At 34.9% G+C, this 19,402-nt stretch overlaps 3 protein-coding genes across 4 annotated transcripts; 1 reads left to right on the top strand and 2 right to left on the bottom strand.

Annotated features, from left to right (window-relative positions):
* Positions 1–361: 361 nt before the first annotated feature.
* On the bottom strand, positions 362–6,891 carry LOC114519905 (histone acetyltransferase type B catalytic subunit-like). Its single transcript, XM_028540117.1, has 14 exons — positions 6,826–6,891; positions 6,020–6,095; positions 5,903–5,939; positions 5,542–5,628; positions 5,355–5,397; positions 4,916–5,034; positions 4,608–4,695; positions 3,864–3,897; positions 3,626–3,730; positions 2,701–2,744; positions 1,796–1,858; positions 1,413–1,564; positions 1,172–1,288; positions 362–808 (listed from the first exon to the last, which is right to left on the bottom strand). The coding sequence occupies exons 2-14, from the start codon at positions 6,043–6,045 to the stop codon at positions 641–643; spliced, it is 1,083 nt and encodes a 360-aa protein (XP_028395918.1). The 5' UTR covers positions 6,046–6,095; positions 6,826–6,891; the 3' UTR covers positions 362–640.
* Positions 6,892–7,152: 261 nt separating this feature from the next.
* Positions 7,153–10,173, bottom strand: LOC114519805 (uncharacterized F-box/LRR-repeat protein C02F5.7-like). The gene is made up of 2 exons (XM_028540015.1): positions 9,936–10,173; positions 7,153–8,929 (listed from the first exon to the last, which is right to left on the bottom strand). The coding sequence occupies exons 1-2, from the start codon at positions 10,022–10,024 to the stop codon at positions 7,906–7,908; spliced, it is 1,113 nt and encodes a 370-aa protein (XP_028395816.1). The 5' UTR covers positions 10,025–10,173; the 3' UTR covers positions 7,153–7,905.
* A 3,764-nt stretch (positions 10,174–13,937) lies between these two features.
* On the top strand, positions 13,938–18,337 carry LOC114520292 (5-hydroxytryptamine receptor 4-like). Of its 2 annotated transcripts, XM_028540568.1 has the most exons (4): positions 13,938–13,969; positions 14,171–14,664; positions 16,721–16,935; positions 17,583–18,337. In XM_028540568.1, exons 2-4 carry the CDS (start codon positions 14,310–14,312, stop codon positions 18,033–18,035), a joined length of 1,023 nt encoding a protein of 340 aa, XP_028396369.1. In that variant the 5' UTR covers positions 13,938–13,969; positions 14,171–14,309; the 3' UTR covers positions 18,036–18,337. The 2 variants fall into 2 exon arrangements, with proteins under 2 accessions (XP_028396369.1, XP_028396438.1); XM_028540637.1 differs by lacking the exon at positions 13,938–13,969 and having other exon boundaries at positions 14,083–14,664.
* The last annotated feature ends 1,065 nt before the right edge of the window (positions 18,338–19,402 follow it).

Raw genomic sequence — 19,402 nt, forward strand, 5'->3', positions numbered from 1 at the left:
CGTTGAGTTGAAAATATTGCATAAACGAAGTACAAAGCTGCATGTTTTCATGTGTAATATGTAAAAGTGCATGGTATGTAATATTATGCGCTACATAGCTTTAGTATATATATTTAGCGGGGAAACATTGAGAATATATTCCGTGGTCGACAATTTCATTCCTAAAATAATATGTTTTTATATATTCGATAATGCTTGATGGGTTTTAATTTAGTTAAGAGAGTGCATGTTGTTATTTCACTCTACCGGCGACAGGGGCCGTCTTTGTATCAAGCCCGTTTAGCTTAAACGGCCGGTATGGATAAGTTCAAAATAGGAAGCCAATCTATCGTTTTATTCAACAAGCAAACTAAATGTTTTTAATCTTAATACAAAGATACTGTTTACAACTACATATTCAGTGCATAATATTCAAGTGAACTTATTCAAGAGAGATCTATAAGAGTGTGATTTAACTTTGACTTATCCGCCGTTTAAGCTATAAACGGGCTTAAGCCCAATCAATTGATACAACCGGCCCCAGGCCTATGCCTCTACAAGCTGTACTCGATAAGATCCACTGAACATAGGTGCAATATATGTATTACCAAGAAATTCTAGAGTGGTAACTTACGTTTGACATATCGAATATGTTGTTGATTTACGAAGCAGCAATTCTTTCCAGGATTCTTTTATACTGTGCAATTGTTTCTTGGTAACTTTCCTCGAGGAAGTTTAACTGTTCCCGTTGTAACATGTTCGCAACCGCAGTAGAATATTCATCCGGAGTCAAAACAGAACGAAGCTTTTCGAGATCGGCCTTTTCTTTCTAAAGATGTAAAAAATAAAGAAAGATATCGAGATTGTATACGCATAGAGCGTGAAAGAGTGGAAAGTGGAACTGAGTGAGGCTATATACTATAGACTCTCTTATTTAATATAATGGTACAACTGTTAGGGTATTTCTAAAAACGTGGCCCTGCGGTGAAAAACAATTCACAGAATGTACACGTGGGCTGCATTTACACTATTCCTCTTTCGATATTCATGCCCTACTTCAAATGTCTGAATTCTAACTCAATTTATTATCTACTGGACTTTCTTTTAATGTTTTACTAGATAATGGTGCGAATTAGGTCACAGCAATGCATGACAGAGTGCCACAACTTGTATACCAAAGTCGGAACCATACCTGATATGGCGCATTAAGTCTTTTTTTAATTTCCAGGCGATATCGCCGATGTTCTTCAACATTGCTAAGATTTGTAGCTCGAAGTCGAAGAATTTCATAAACTCGTCGACATTGATGCTAAAAAGAGAAGGAACAGTCACCTCAGCAACTTGCTTCACGACACATGTAGATGGGCAATTTCCTGTGTCAGAGAAGTTTTCTACAACATGTTAAAAAATGAAAAAAAATAATGATGTTATACCTGGTTAATTTTCCGATGTTTTTTAGCAGAATTAACCATTTCTTTTGTGTAGCCATTACGTAAATTTTCAGCTTTAAAAGCAGGTAAAGAAAGACACTTCATGACATCAACATAGTCACGTAAACGTCTAAATTCGTCGACGGGGTCTTCAACTGGAAAAGAAGAAATTTTGTCGGTCAGTCCTGGCCGTTTCCCTAGATCCATCATGGGATTCAAGGTTGCTGAAACGAAGAGAATCGTGCTACGAATTTTCGACAGCTAAGCCTAAGGTCATAATGAAAACTCATAAAATTTACGAAAGCTTTGCATTAATAAAAATACGTGCATGGTGTTAGCTATATTGTTGTTGTTCTGCCTGGAAAATTACAAGAAAAACCTTTTACCTGTCATATCGAGAACCTTTTCGTCTCTGATGTAAAAGTTGTCAACGCATTCAAGTTGTTTTGCTATATAAAGAAAAAACAAAGCATTCCTTAATGCCAGTTTATACCTGATGCAAATCTTGGGAAGCAAGTAATTATGGATACATGTTTATATTTATATGAATGCAGCTGGTTTAAACATCTTTTAAAAAAAACCCGCATCTAAAATCGCAATAAAAACTGCAGGTGTAAACAGGCATTGCAGGTGTAAACATGATTAAGCCCATTTTCCACTACGCGAATTTATTCGCGCAACGCGATAACTGAAATCCGGTGATGTGATTTGTTTGCGAAAAAATTCGCCACGAAAAAGTAGAATCGCTTACCTACTTTTTATCAGATCGCCTAGTGGAAACGGGCTTAAATGCTGGAAAATGCTGTCGCTATATGCAGCAAACTAAGGAATGAGGTATATGTATCCTTCGTATATTTGTATGGGATTTTGTCTGTTTTCGATCACGAGCAATTTTTTTTTCGGGTGAAGAAATTTATTCTTCCACTTTTGGAGCAGAGCTCACGCACACACACACATGCACTGGACGCGATTCGAGAACGCGAATATTTCAAATAAATCAAATTCTGAATGGGAAAAGCGCTCAATGCCTATATAGTTTATACGCTGCGCTTGCTCGCCTCTAATGTGATTTAAACGATAGATAATGAGATGATAATAAGGGTAAAGAAGATTCATAATCTCATTATCTATTAAGTTAATTTGTTCCAAGATGGTTGCAGTAAAAAGCTTTGAAACAAAAAACAAAATGTCGCTTCACACGAAATCTGCTTGAGGTAATAATAATTAGGATCAGGATTACGAAGTTTAAAGTCAATCCAATCCAAGTGACTAGCTTAAGTCAACGACTTACCGCCAAGGCCTTTCTTCCGAAATGGAGGCAGGATGAGAAACTGGCTATCGAAAAAAACAAAATGAAAATGACTTTTCTATTTTATAAACTATAATATTTTATAAAAAGGTCGCATGTGATATAAGAAGTGCAGGTATATACAAAATTGGACTATTTTACACGCAATAAAATCCTTTACAGTATCGTGAATGTATTACACATCCATCCATGATCCATGCCATGCCAAAATGTTTCTTTGGAAAATGCATGATCGGTGAATTCAACCAAATAAAAATAATTTATTAGACGGGTTTTGACAAAATTTGAAACTCTCTAAAATATGTTTTTGTTGGTTTAAATATAATGTTTTCATGAACGAATATAATTCCACAAAATCTCAAACCATTTCGAGGTATTTTGAAACGAATTTTGAAACTTCAAATTGAAAATGAAAATTAGCTACGATTTTTCTTTTGGTCCCACATATAGCTCATTGCCCATTTTCGCAAAATTTTGAGTTTCTCAAAAATATCATTTTATATATTAAAATGTTCAAATATTGCTTTCCTAAAAGAATGTAATACCGCTTAATTTAGAACATTGCACTTCGAGGTTTTTGAAGCAAATTTTGAAATTTCGAAAAATTATTCCTTTGCTCCAGGGCAAAACAGATTTAACACTCCCACTACACAGGAATTTTGGGATAAAAAACACTATTTTTGCAGTATACTGGTAAGAAGTTATAAACATTAGGTGAAGCAATTAATTCTCCTTAATTGGGATAAGAAGTAAAAGAAAAATTACTAAATTAGTACTGATTCACATCATAGTTAAAAAAATCGGAGAATCTATTCTGTATTATTTTCCGTCGGAAAAAAAACTTTATTTACGAATAGTTACAGTGTGAAAAATAGGTTCTTAAGAAAAGATTAAAGTTTAAATTTACCTGATCCTTGGTCGTATCATATCGGGGTAGGCATAATAGCGATATACTGTCGTATACCCCACTATTTTGTACGTCGTTGTTCCAGCCTCTGTGCACTTCTCGTACCTATAACAACCACAAAAATTGTTTACTGTGTGGACAGAGCGAATACCCTGGAAACCAGGTTGGAACAATAAGTTATATTCATTACATCAAGCGCAACATACGGATTATTAACTTATATGTCAGAAGAAATTACATGAGGAAAAAGTCCCATTTATCATCATCCATATCTGGAAGTAAAAGAGATAACATTAAAACTGTTGAGTTAAGAAGCTTACTTTTTTGTCGAGTGTGTAGTTCTGTACATTTAAGTAGGCTGGTGTTGAAAGAGATGACGTAAACGGAAATTTGGCTGTAGCTCAGATGTCCAGTTGAACTGGTACAATGGACCAGGAAAATTACAAATTATTAATGGAATAGAGAATATATGAAAGGAAAAACGATTTAAATATATATAAATGAACTTTGAAGAAAAAGGTGCCATAATGGTCCATCCAGATCTCCTACTTCCAATACAAAGAGGCTTTTGGCGACTGACTGGGAAAATAGCTACACTAGCTCGCTGTCGCTGCATTTGAATACTCATTATTCAAGTGATATGTATTTATCGTGTTGTATGTCATGACTGTACGTGTACAATTGCATACATTGAAATCATCTGGATGCATTTGAACTGAATTTTCATACTGATTTCCAAAAATTTAACAAAAATTAGGATTTTTTAAAATTTTGAAATTCAACAAAAGTGTGTGGTTTTATGTGTTCAAATGTATTGTTTTCATGAAAGAATGCAATTCTACCGAGTTCGAGGTATTTTCGACCGAATTTTAAAATTTCAAAAAATTGACGAAAATTAGAATTTTTTCTATAATAGGCCCTCGTTACCGATTTGACTAAACATCAAAGTATGATTTTATGATTTGTTTTCATTTGAACTGACCTAAAAAAGAAGCTGCATCAATATACCAGAGAACAAATGTTTGCAATCTCTCGTGGTAATTTCTGAAATTGGGTGTTGTGACATCAGTCTACAAAATAATGACGATCGAACATATGAATAGTATTGTGTCTGTCCGGCCAACAATTACTTTAATTATTCACTTTATAGCATTCTCAATTTCATTTGAAAATATCGTGATCTTTCGATATCTCGCTGGTAATTATTACCGCGGATCTATAACTGAAGATTCTATCGTGTTTAAATAAATTTTATTGTATTGTTATTGTATCATACACTTTAAAGAGTACCTTGTATATTTGATACGTTCTTCCTTCATTATCAAAACGTTCTATCATTTCTCCCATGGGAACAAATTTACTTTCTTGGGGTAATTTTGATATAAACTGCTCCAAATTAGTGCAAAAACCTTCGAATTAAAACCATGAAATACAGTAGATAAGTCGTATGAAAATCAGTCAACCTTGTCTCTACTGTTAAAAAATTAAGAAAATTTTGTTTCACCCTTTTAAAAAATGGACCATTGGGTTTGATTTCAAACAAAATTTACGTCCGCAGTTATGTTTTAAGCCCAAGCGTTCTGAGTTCCATAGAATTTGGTCGGACCGTTATTGTAAAGCGTTATTATTATAAGATTAAGATGGAAAAAGTATATACGAACGAGTATACAATGTATGGTATTATCTGGAATACCGTACGTTTTCACTGTTGTCTGGGTATGTAATTTACCTGGAGCTAAAAATTCAGCAACCTTTGAAACAACATCATCCGGCTAGATGGGGAGCAAATTTAATATGTGTTAAAGTCATTGTTTTAAACCGTACAGTACGTGATCCTGCATACATTTAGCTATCTTGCCACTTGCCAATCAGAAGTTTGAAAAACTGTGACAAACGTACGTGACCAATTGATTTACCTCAACATCTTCACAGCACGATTTGTCTATCATTTCATCATACTTTACACCAAGGTATGTGAGTAAACTGCCAGCATGGTAGTATAACTAAAATTAGTAACAAACACTGTAAACGAGTTATGACAAATTTTAGTCAAATGCAGGGCAATGGCATCCATGGGCATTCATCAAACATTAATTAAGGGGAACCATATTCATATATTCTGTTATGCCAGGCTCAATTCTATTGAAAGTAAAATTGTTTTCAAAAGAAATTATAGCCAGGCAATAGCAGAATATATGAATATGATCCTCCATAATTAACGTTCAATTGACGCCAATTATGGTATTTAACTCTTGTATATTGATGAAAATTAATTACCTGAACATTCAAATTTTTATATCCAAAAATAACTTCACTACAGGAAGAAAAATGTTCAAGCTCATCCTTTAGACAGAATGAAAAATTATTTTCAAATATTCAATGATTCACCCATACCTCTCTCCAAAGACCTGATGAGACATATCAGGATAAAAAATTTTTTCCAAGTCCAACACATCTTTTTCATTTTCAACTAAATAAAACGTTAAGGTTTATTGAAAAGTCTTTTTTATACTTTTTTATGATGATGCCCCACCCTCAGCGCGATCAACAAAAACATTAGTTGTGTTGAGAACTTTCACTCTATCACAAAAAAATTCCACCAGTGTTTTTTGTAAACTCATTAATTTTCTACTACTCTATGTAAACTTTTTTGTGTGAAGTAGAATCTTTCTTGATCTTTTGAATAGCACATCACAAAAAATTTGCTCAGATATATTATTTCTTTTATAAAACAATAGCAGCCAGTGAACTCTATAAACACTGGAACAATAACTAATGGTTATTTGGTCAGCATCAATCAAGTTAATTAATCGAAGTTAATTGAGTTAATTGATAGGGACCGAAACTCAGGTAATGTTGGTGTAGTTTTCTCAGTATAAAAATATTGTTAAGGTAAACAACTCTCTTTTGTGAAGATGCCATTTCCATAGCCCTCAGTTAAAGAAATTTAAAAAAATACTATCCCAAGTGTAGATATAAGTAATATATATATATATATATATATATATATATATCCTGAGAGCATACTATACAATAAGGTCTATATATTAATGGCAAATAAACATCAAAGAATTAAAATCAGAGTCAAAATCTCCTGTATCGCAAGAGTTCATTGAATGAGCAACAATCTTGCCTGGTTATGGCATAATATATTATATATATAGCTTCTACAAGTTAATTGGTACATGCTATATTCATACCTAACTTAATATGAAGTGATGAGTTAGCATCGCACTTGTATTCTTCGAACTTACTGTTGGCCAAAGTAACTGTTCAAAAAAAGCGAGCATCAATGAGCATTATAATCGATGGTATATTATTAGCTAGAGTATTATTATAAATGTACGAAAATTATCATTATTATACTTTACTTGCCTGCCATCTTGAACTTCGTAATTAGTTTTCCCGCGGTTTTTGCAAAAAAACGTCATGTAAGAACCACTATATTGTCATTCTGTTATTTGTATTTTTTTCATAATAAAATCAGCCTTTCTGATTTGTAATTTTTATTATATTTATATTGTATGTTCCAGGTGAATGGCGAGAAAGTACTGGCACTAGTTGTCAAATAAAAATCCGTTTCTCCGGCTGAAACGGCGGCTAAAAGCCTAAAACAACTTAAAAACTCTTGACCACTTCCATCAAAAGAATAAAAACCGATTACTGAATACTGCCGAATAGATATCTATCTCGACAACCCTTCTGAGCGCTGATGATGGGCTAAAATACGAAAGCGAGATGACCTGCTTAGCGTACGTTAGTAGTACTGTAATAGTATCTATTTGTATGAAAATTATATTAATATATTATCTATATTCAGTATATTGTCCAATCCGTAAAGAGTAGACTGAGCAGTACCATGAAAGCCTGCTGCGAAGTTTTTTCATTGCTTCATTGAATCTCGAATCTCCTTATCGAATTAATGATAATTAAGTCTGGTTTTTTTTACTTTTCTTCTTCCGAATTATCCGGAACTAAAGAGACCAGCTGTCCATCTTGCCAGCTTACGAGGGGACGGGGGAGGGGGGAGGGGCAAGGAGAGAAGTGGACGCCGATCTTTTTCAACTGAGATTGTATTGCAATTCACTAACAAAGTTTAAAACTGAATGCAGCTAACCAGAGCTTTGGGGTAAGGAAGGAGCGAGAGTAATTCAACTTTAAATTCAAACCAGTTTAATAGCTTCTTCCCCTAAGATGTCGAAATCAAACATTGTTCTTTACCGTCATTGTATACTCCATTAGACAGTTTAGAAAAAGGACTTGATTAACACGGCCTTTGTTTAAGCAGGGAAAAAAGACTCTGGAAATAAATGAATATCAGATAATTTGGGGCATATCTGAGTGATTCTCATCAAGGTCATGTCCGAAAGAGGGTAACATCGATATAAATATAGCCGAGTGAGACTTCTGCATCCTTCGGCCAGTCTTAAAACACATCCATCCACTTCATATCTTGCAAAATGTTCGAATTCAAACATCTCCAACTGAGGACATTGTCTGGAAATAATGTAAAATATGGCATCGGTTACTCCGCCTGTTCTCATTAAACCGACTGACAACTCTAATATAGGAACTTTTTCTAAGAATTCGCGTACGCCAGAGTTCGTTATACGTCGCATTTTTTTGAGATTGATGCATTTCAAAAGTACACAATTCTCGGCAATAATTCTCAAGCCTTGATCTGTGACCTGGTGACAACTCTCAAGACTTATCGTAGTTATGCTCTTACAATTCTTCACTAACAAGGCTTCCAAACCAAAGTCTTGCACTAGTTTGCATCGTCCTAGATTTATGCTCTTAAGATTAGGACAATTCTTTCCAATGTAAATAAGAGAGGCATTTGAAATCCTAGTACATCCTTCCATATTTATATGTTCCAATTTGGGACACGCTTGAACGATTTCTTTCATTCCCTTATCGAGAATTGTTTTTCTACTTGCAACATTGAGATTTTTCAACTGTGGACAATAACGTGAAATATACGTCAAACTACGGTTTCCAACGTTACGACACTTTCTCCCAGACAAGTTGATCTCGCGGATGCTTGTTGTTCTTCTCAAGATATATTTCACTGATTTATTGTTCACTTTTTTAGTATGCATATCCTGTGAAAGATCAAGATTTACCCATAAACGTGAATCATAGCACAATCTATGCCATCTTTTGCAAACAGCGGACGCAATAATCAGTTCTCTTAATTTCAGATACAATAATATTTGAAGTAATATTTGGTCAGGTAGGAACTGGATCGTCGCTTCATCCATAAAATTTCCATATTGCCAAAACTCGTCGTTGATTATGCATCTATATAACGAGACAACGGTTGTGCTGCGTAATTTATATTTTAATTTCATTAGACGAGATATATTACCTGGATAAATAGAGTGACCTTTTCATGCATGCCATAGTACGTGTGTGGTTATCAAATTAATCCTCATGAACAGGTAATTTTTTTGACATCAACGCGCCGGCCTCTTCTATGACCCCGTTTACACTAGAACGAAAGTTTCCGGATTTGTAAAATTTTCCGGATTCATTGTTACACACATGTATCGGATTCGTCAGGTGTTTACACTACACTTCAGTTGTCTCTGTATGCGGATTTGTCCGTTTACACTCACATTACTTTCTTGTTCTTGGAGAATTGTACTAAAATTGAAACTTTTACGGAATAAAAGTTTCCGGATACGGCTTAAAACCTAGTACATTTTCTATCAGATTCGTTGCTGCGTGTGTAAACAGCAACATGAATCCGGTACTAAAACATTCCGCTTTCGTGATTAATCCGGAAACTTTCGTTCTAGTGTAAACGGGGTCTATATAGACCTTAAAATCCATGACGTCAGACTCGATTTACATTCATGCAGCTGAAAATGAGAAGTTTTCTTGTGTGTCAATGTCATTTATTTGCGGTTTATTTTAGCTGTCGTTGTCGCATTGTCGTCCAAATCTTAAGCGTCCTACATTATTCCAACTAACATATGTCAAAAGTCCAAACCAAAATACCGATAAAAGCAACCACTTTCTTTAATATGCAGATACGCTCTGGACGTCCAATCATGCCTATATATATGCCTGCAAACTATAACAAAACTCGATATAATTGATCGATTATATTAACTAAAATTGTGATAATTCTATTTGCAGACTTTTTATTTTGTCTAAGGCTTGGCTGTCTTGGCAGCACCATTGGTAAATAGGTATTTATGACTGGATGGTATATACTCATGCATGGATTAACATTAATTGAATTAATAAAGGCGACGGATGAAAGACGACAACTAGATATTCGAAATCAAACATTACAAACCTGCTATCAGGGGAGGAATCGTCACCACGTTCCCTTGAACGGGGGAATCTAACCAGACGAGACAAACGCTGCAATGGAAGATTGCCCATTACACTATACTGACCACGGCATGATGTGATCTAAATTGTCTGAATTGAAAGCCTGAAATTTAACAATTCCATCTCCATTTGCATGTGGACATGTTATACACATGAATCGAACAGGTTGTTTTGGCATTCAAATGGAATGAACGCGTCCTTTCCCCCCCCCCAAAAAAAAATCAAACCATGATGCCAATAAGCTTGACCAAAATCAACCCATGTCCACGCTGTTTCATAAACAAACAAAAACCAAATTTATTTTCACAAAGAGTAAATTTACTTCTAACAGTAAATAGAGAAAGGATTATTTACGTCTAGATTGTAGGCATCAACTTGTACTTTTTGCCAAACCAAATGTTTCTGATTCGGAGTCTCAACTACACAACTATAAACATTCTCAAGAACAATGAATAAAATATTTTAACCAGTTGTTTTTATTTGATTATGCAAAGAGCTCACAACAAACTATATAATTTAATCTGCTTCGGACTGAGCATGCAAATTTTTCGCGATCTCACCTTGGTTTCATCAACCCGCAAACGAATTCAAACGTGAATTCGTGCAACTACATATTATGGCATGTTTAATCTTGGCAACGTCTGAGCAAGCAACCGTATTTCTTCTTTTTAATCAAGCAAGTTCGAGGAACGTTCCGAATAATAAGAGTTTTTGCTTTGCATAATATAAGCCTGTATTGAATATTTACTTGGCAGCGTCAGCCGGCCTGCATGACAAATATATTTACGTCCATGATTTTGAATATATGTATATACTGATAACATATGCATGATTCTGGGAGTGATGTAGTCATTTTGACAATAGCACGTACGTGCTTGTTTGGTGTTATATCGCCTTATTATCTCAAAATCACTCACAATCCGCGTTGAATCTCGGCTAACTGTGGCCTTGGTTAAACGTCACAATAATTTTGGTTGTGTCGAATGCATTTCAAATGATACCTATTGAGATGATAATGAGGTTTATCATATAATTATCTGTTGTTTATTAAACAACATTCGACGCGACCAAAATGCGACGCATAACCTATAGACCTGTCCCATCTAAACAATCTTTGGCCGTGGTTGCTAGGAAGTTTTAGATTTGATGCAGCTCCCGTTACGGCTATACTACTAATCTCGTCAGATTGACTTGACATTCGTGATATATATTTCCACGAACTGACACAATAGACTCGTATAGCTGACGAGAAAAATTTGTGGACCTTGTCGTCACTACGTGACCGCGTAGACGTCACTACGCGTGAAATAACTGTTTTTCATGACTAGACCGTGAATTATGTGTATTTTTCGAAATGATAAACGTACACTAAGGATTTTCGAAATTATTGATAGTATATAAACGCGGGTTTATTACCGCATGTGTTCCTAAAGGCTTCGCCGGAACGAGGTTGCGTGCATGTGTATGACGATTACAACTCGCGTCTCGCGCCACGATAACAAACTCGTAGCCGTAGCGGGAGCGAGCTTTAAGTTTAGCAGTGACTACGAGTAAGCAAACAACGCGAGAGAATGACGAATTCGTACTGGTAGTCGTCACAACTGTGTATAGTCGTACGTACTCGTAGTCGCTGCTAAACTGCGCTTCCTATAGTCAAATCTAAAGCTCCCTCAAGATCAAACAATGGATTAAGTTATATCATTGATTATTATAGTTTCTAGTTATCGCAAGATTCTTTGCCGGTCTCACTCTGAATGGTTTGACAAACACCCTGGAAAATTGAGATAACGTGTTTTTGAAGATATAGCGCGCGATTGCAAGTATAATTAAAAGTTCCAGCTAGTCAATATCTTTGAATTACTCCATTTAAAACATCTGGCAGTGTATATAGAATTATCAGCAATAATTTTTGCCGACTTTATATAAAAAACACACATAAATAGTTGAATACCGGCATATAAATTATATTTATGTCTGTCATCTTGCGCGAGTAATCTTTGTACTATTTCCTCACATGTCGCCCCATGGATGTTGCATTTCCGCAGCTCGTTACTCGGCATTTTTCCGCGGTCTTAATTACGATTGAAAGAGCCAAACACGAGTTTGGGATATTTTGAGCTAGCCGCTAGGGGTTACAATTACTAAATTATATATAAAAGTGGGAAAAATCGCGCGAAGGTCTAAGAATGAGGTAGGTTTAGAGAATTGTTTATCATTTTGTTTTACAGTTAATAATTGTTTATTGAGATTTTGATATGCTCGATCTGTATATATATTTATAATATGAGCATGAGTATTATACAGAGTTTTAAACCACCGAGAATTAAAAATCGTATTTAAACACTTTTACGTGTAGAAATATCATTTTTGCAAGCCAATCAAAAACCGCGTAAGAAATATGTTTGACCAATCAAAAAATCTCTCTATAGCTCACAGTTTCCGTTCGTTTTTATTTCATTCCATATTTACATACACGTTCAAGAGATTATAACTATAAGCGCATTTTACTGAACATTATGTTATAATGTTATTTTAAATATGTGCCCTTCAATACATATTTGTTTTTGAGTTACTAAAAATTGTCGTTTGCTTATAATTTGTTCATATAATATAAACAGAATATTACATGGTTGCTTGGAACTGAATATGGAATTATTTCTCGTGTTGAAGAGAATATTGCAGTCACTCGTTCACTGCGCTCACTCGTGAGTAATATTCTCTTCAACACTCGAAATAAATCCCATATTTCTGCGCAACCATATAGTATTCTCTCAACATATAAGCGGTTTATATATATATATATGCATCGAGTGTCGTTCAGTCGTTCGTCTGCTGTGCCAAGCGATATATATCCTATATATGCATGGTCTCTTCTTAAACCTATTTGATATGCAATACGTATTCTGTATTAACATTAACATATTTTGTTTTGTCCTTGACTTTTTAACATGCTTTCAGTTTTGAGTATATATATCGTGACTTCTACTGAGCAGATCAGTTTTCGCTTTGGTAATAATAACCTAATTACGCATAGGCGGTATCACATGAATTGTACGGCTGCAGCCGGCAATAAATCCGTCGTCAATGTTTCAAATAAACTTATAGTGCACAAAATATTATAGCTACAGTGCGTATTCGAATTGAACAACCTAATGATTCGTTGATTTGCATGGTTAATCACTTAATCTGAATCAATTTCAAACGTTGTTGACGGGATATTTACTTTTCTAAAAATGTTTACATTTCCAAGGTTTGTAACATTACATGATAGCATGAGCAAATGCAACTACGGGTTCCCAGGTTTTGACTTACGCTTAATTCTGTAATTCACTTCGCAGCAGCTAGGCCGGATCATGCATCCTCGTTCTTCAACGTAGAAACTGAAGTATTCAATTACATATTAACATCTACAATGTTAATATCTTTTTGTTTTCGTATAACTTTTGGATTTCTGCCTCTGTGCATTTCTGTTTTCAATGATTCAAATAGTTACCTTGCGAAATGTTTGCATTTTTTTACTTTTATAAAGAAAATAGTCAACTATTTCGCTAGCGAAACATTCATTTCTCTGCAAATGAAACCGCTTACCCGTTTCCAACATCGCCAAGTCTCCTTTTGTTTGCGTTTTCTCCTGTTTTTATACAAACCCTGCCTGTATGAAACATCTTCACTGATGCAAGGAAAATGGCGGTTCATACTACATATATATCACCAGTAATTATTCGTGAATTTTGTGTGTTTCAAAAGTTTTACGTAGTTACAAAGAACACAAATTGCAACCTGCAAGTTTACTTTACCTATTTTCAATATACGAGTGGGAAATAGCTCTTTTAATAAGATTATCCTGCACAGACATTTTAATTGAGACACCCCACTGAAATTGGAATTCTGTTAATAAGCACTTCTTGCGCTAGTTCATTTATACCCGATATCGCGTGTTTCACGATTGGCACAACGTGCAACGCAACGAACAACGCGTTTAGTGAAACTGTGAAAGTGAGTATAGCCATGCACGCTGCATTCAAGTGTATGTGAATAATATTTCGGTCTGTGGGTTTACAACGAGCGGTTATATAACTGGATTGACGTGTGCAACACTATCACTGCCTTTGTTTTGTTAACATTATATTTGGGGATAATAGACCGAATGGGTTCTTGCGATAACATCGTGATTATACATTTTTTTTTATCTCATAGTCACTTCAGGAAATACGGATGAAGTATAAATAAGCTGATATTGGAATTTTCTGTATACGTGTCGATGGGAGGAGTAAATTGGTTAATTTGAAGTATAACAAATATAACATAGAACAGATATAATACAACGTTTGAAAAGATGACAGATTCCGCCTTTGTTATTCTCGTTGAAGTTCTGTTGTCAATTATACTGGTCGTCATCGTGCTTGGTAATCTTTTTGTCATTGAAGCTGTATGTCGACATGTTCGTCTTAGAACCATACCGAACATTTGTATAGTTTCGCTGGCTGTTGCCGATCTGTTCGTTGGCTTACTCAATATCCCTATGTATATGTACGCCATATACAATGAAAACCATTCGCGTGATTATAATTTGGCGCTCGATTCGTTAGACATGTATTTTGGAGCTTCGTCGATATTGCATCTTGCTTTGATTAGTATGGAGCGTTGTTACGCAATCACGTGTCCGCTAAGACGAAGATTTCTACAAAAAGGTAGGCCAAAGAAATACATATTTCTTAGACTTGTAAAATTAGAACAGAATCGAAAAAAATATGTACCAAAATATATACAAATTGACGTGATTTAAAGGGATATGGCAATAAAAATTATCTTTGTCTATTTTACAAGAACGTCATGATTATGTACAAAATTCGTTTACGGATTTTTGTTAACTTTATTACATTTTTTATTTTCCATCCGCCATTTTGGATATGCATATTCTTGCTCTGATATGCGTTACGTCATAAGCTGGGTGAAAACCGTTCGGTAACTTCAAATTAACGATCCAGCGAAGTGATAGTTCCATGGTATTACACGTATCGCACGTATCTCAAATTATAACGTTTGAATTGTAAGAGTTCTAAACTAAAGCGTAAACATGTAATGTTATATTTTATTCGCGCGACGCGAAGCGATATCTGAAATCCGGTGATGTGATTGGTTTGCGAAAAAATTCGCCGCGAAAAAGTAGAATCGATTCCTACTTTTTATCTGTTCGCGCGAATATATTCGCCTAGTGGAAAACAGGCTTCAACAAAATTCGCGAAAGTGGAAACTGCTGCGATTAAGGAACTCCCACGGAAAAGTTTGTTCGATCTCAATAGTGCACTCCTTAGTAAACAATGTCGCACAGATGTTGGGTTGGATTTTTTTATCACCCACATGTAATATTGTTTTACACAATATGACAATTAAACCAAACAGCTTTCGCTTGTAATGGCGCAATTGTTTTCTTTTCACACAAATGTCAAAATGTTTAGCACTCAATTACGGGCGGGGAGATTTGTTGTAATAATAACATTTGATGCAGAGCGGATGGGATGCACAGTCACACTGGATGGCTGGATCACATCATCACAAAAGTTCAGTGTGATTGAAAAGTTAACGAGCACGTAGTGCGGCATGCGGCATGCCCATGCAGTTCGTGAGCGTAAGACTAAAGCTGGCCCACACAGACCGGACGCGATTTGGCAACACGGCGCGATTTTTCAAAGTTTTTCATTTTCCAAAAGCAAATCAATTTTGAACTATCATATATATTGTTGTAGACTACTTAACGATAATACATTTTGACTGCTCTGGCGTCCATAGTTTCTAATTTTTGCTTCCAGAAATTAATTTATGTGCTCCTAAAAACAGAAAATTCGCGCTGTGTGGGGCTTAAGACCTTTCGCGGCACATTTGCGAAAAAATTCTACTATTATCGGATTTCAGATATTGCTTCGCATCGCGCGAATAAATTCGCCTAGAGCAAAACGGGGTGTACACTTAGCTACTTACGACAATATTGGGTCATCTTTGTTGCATGGCTATAGCTAATAAGCTACTTATAGAATTAGCTACATCAAATGCATGCCAAATACACGACCGATTGAAACAATATTTTCATATAATTTTTTCTTAGACTTGTGATTACGTTTCTCTTGATATATTTTTAATGACTTGTTTGAAGTATAGCAAAGGAGCTATAAAAGAGCTCTTTTCACGCATGCAATTTCATGCATGCATGCTTGCAATTATATCCAATTTACTTTTCAGGCTTGCAAGGAATGCTATAATATATTTGGTAGACGAATATACATGCATGCTGGTTTGCTATCTAGCTATTTCTACTATCGAATGGGGCAAGGAATGGGGCAATGAATGCAGTTTTCCAACTAGACATATGTAATCATCGACTTGAATCACCAGATGCATTGATCTCCCCAGGATTATTTTTTATCATTTCTATATGTATTTGCTCCGGATAACGACGCTTGGCATCCTTGCAAATGATAGTGTTTTGCAGCTTATATATATCTTGCACACGTTATATTACGTTAAAGTAGCCTAATCAACGATTTTATCTGTCAAATTAGCAAAATGGGCAAAACGGCAGATATTAGTGATAGTAAGCATGCATTCCACGCAAATTATACATGATTTAATTGATGCATTTTTATGGGGGTTGACAGTTATTTTCTAATTTCTATTTCGTTTTTATCTTCTGTAATTTCTATTCCATAATTTCTATCAATTTTATGACATGATTTTCAATTTTTTTGGTAGGAACGGTCATAAAGATTCTCATTTTTCTATGGTTGGCAGCAATAACCCCAGTTGTTATTTACGTTTTAAAAGTTCCAAGTTGGCCAGCCCTAGTATTGATTGTCTGTTTTCTTGTTCCACTGATTATTATCGTGACGTCGTACACAATATTGATGATATCCGCAAAAATATCACGGAAAAAAATGGAGAAACATCGAGTGCAACAAACTAGCAATGTAAGAGGGAAAAAATATACCTGGGGAGTGACATATCTAACTTTAGTTATTATTTTAACTACTATTTAATATTTTTTTTAATTAACAACTGTAAATGGCTTTCGCTGCATCCTTAATATAATTTTCAGTTTTCACCTAAAAATGATACGGGAGATAATATATAGGGTGTCTCAAAAAAAACGCAACCACTTAAATATGCAAGAATATTAATATTGTTCGGGTTTGCACCATAGTTCAGCTAAAATGACTTTTAGCATTGTAAATGAAGGATTAAGAGCCATTTTCAATTCCCAGAGGTGCTTATCTATTGCGGTTTAGAGCTGTATTAATGTTCTGCATATTTTAGTGGTTGCTTTTTTTTGGGACACCCTGTATATATTCCTTGGTGATTTTCATACTGAATTAGGCTAATATCGAAATCCGAATATTCATTCCTCACCTTAATTTTACGGTCATTGTATCATATGAAGATGTTATGCAGTTTATAATCAAGGTTTGTGCAAATTAATCGAGAGAAGAATTAACCCTTTAACACTGAGTACCGGGAGTACGGTAGTCAACTTCGTACACGGAAGTGGGGACGATAATTTTTATATTTGAATTCCACTTTATAAAGACATGTGCTTCATTCATTTTTCATTTTATAGGATATAAAATTGGCCAAAACTCTTTGCATCGTCGTCGTGGTTTTCATAACAACTTGGACACCATTCTTCATAGTGCTCGCCAATTTCGTCTATCCTGAACATCTTTCATTAAACTTGACTGTCGGACAACAAACATATTTGTCATATTTCGTCAAGTTCTTTCAATATGCATCATCGGCTTGCAATCCTTTTATATATGCATTTCGTCAACGAGAATTTACTAACGCCCTGCACCACCTTCGCGCAAGCTTAAAGAAGCATAATTGTGAAAGGTCCAGTGACAGTGTTGTTTGTGGAGACAGTCGTGCAACGAGAAAAACGACGACCAAAACCTCATATAATCGATTTTTAAAGCCAAAATCATTTGAGAGGAACGAACAGCTTTCTTTAACCTGTTTAAATGATCAGACATGTCATGGGAATAATAAAAAACATAGCTCAACAAGAAAATGACGTGATAAGTAAATAACACATCATTTTTTAAAATTTTAAACCCAATGCTCAATAGATGTTATTAATGAAATTACATTCAACAAAGCCACATGGCTTACAGAATAAAATATGTTAATATCTTAGCAAGCAAATTTGTTATAATCTTAGCACACATCAAATGTGGTATATAACTGCCTAAAATAGACAAAACACTTCTCGACGTTTCATAGCTCTCGTGCCGAAGGCTCTCAGGTCGAAACGTCGAGAAGTGTTTTGTCTATTTTAGGCAGTTGTTATGCCACATGTGTTGCTAAGTTGTTTGAAGACGCTGCCACGCTGCTCCCTGGTTATATTGGAACGTATATACATTATCTTATAATGATATTTATTTTTTGACAGTGTTTTATGAAATAGGGGATTTTTACTGCAGGATCTATATATTATACTATTATAGTTTAACAGTTACTACCACTATATTATTATTATTATTAGTTACTACTATTACTACTTACATTACCATTAGTGGACATTTTCAGTATTTAAGTTCAGAAGGCGACAAGAGTTTTTCGACGGTCGAAAATTGACGATTGGTAAGAGTCGAAGAATTCTGTTACGACTCGTAAAGGATAAAGGGCGACTCGACAAATGTTATTTAATATGGCTTTGTAGTGTCTAGTGATATTCACTCCATCAAATTTCAAATTACACTTTCAAAAACACTTTTTGAAGTTGAAGCGATATGTGTGAGTTGGTTATGCCTTGCAAAACGACATACCATGCGCAAAGTTATATGATATATACGTTATAATAAATATTTTTAAAAAAATAATAAACTGAAATAAATTGTAAAAATAAGTCTAAAGGCGCACTTGTTTGATGGATACGTACCAGGTGAATATATAATCTTAATGCAATCTCACAAAACAGACTTTTCTAATCTATCCACATGCAACGTCACAGTTCGACGAATCGACAGATCGTTTCGAGGGTCAATAAATGATGCATGATTTCCATTTAGTCGTGAACATGTCAAGGTGGCTGATGTGATAGGATATTGCTATATATGTGTGCGGTCAACATTGTCCGATTAAAATACATAAATACAAATTTACATCCTGAATATTTTTCACGGATGAAAATGACTTGTTCATAGAAATTACGACTAAATGGAAACCAATGTATGGTATAGTAAATTAACATTAGGTGGCATTGGGAACATTTTCATATATTCTGTTATGCCAGGCTGATTTCTATTGAAAGTGAAGTTGTTTTGAAAAGACATTAGCCAGATTAAAGGACTCACACGTGCACCAAACTGATTCTATACAATTCTCTGATTTTATCGCATGCATACAACGCTCGTGACATTTATCTTTTACGAGTCGTCA

Source organism: Dendronephthya gigantea, unplaced genomic scaffold (assembly GCF_004324835.1).
Source record: "Dendronephthya gigantea isolate DGI-Jeju-01 unplaced genomic scaffold, DenGig_1.0 000000F, whole genome shotgun sequence".
Classification (NCBI taxonomy): domain Eukaryota; kingdom Metazoa; phylum Cnidaria; class Anthozoa; order Malacalcyonacea; family Nephtheidae; genus Dendronephthya; species Dendronephthya gigantea.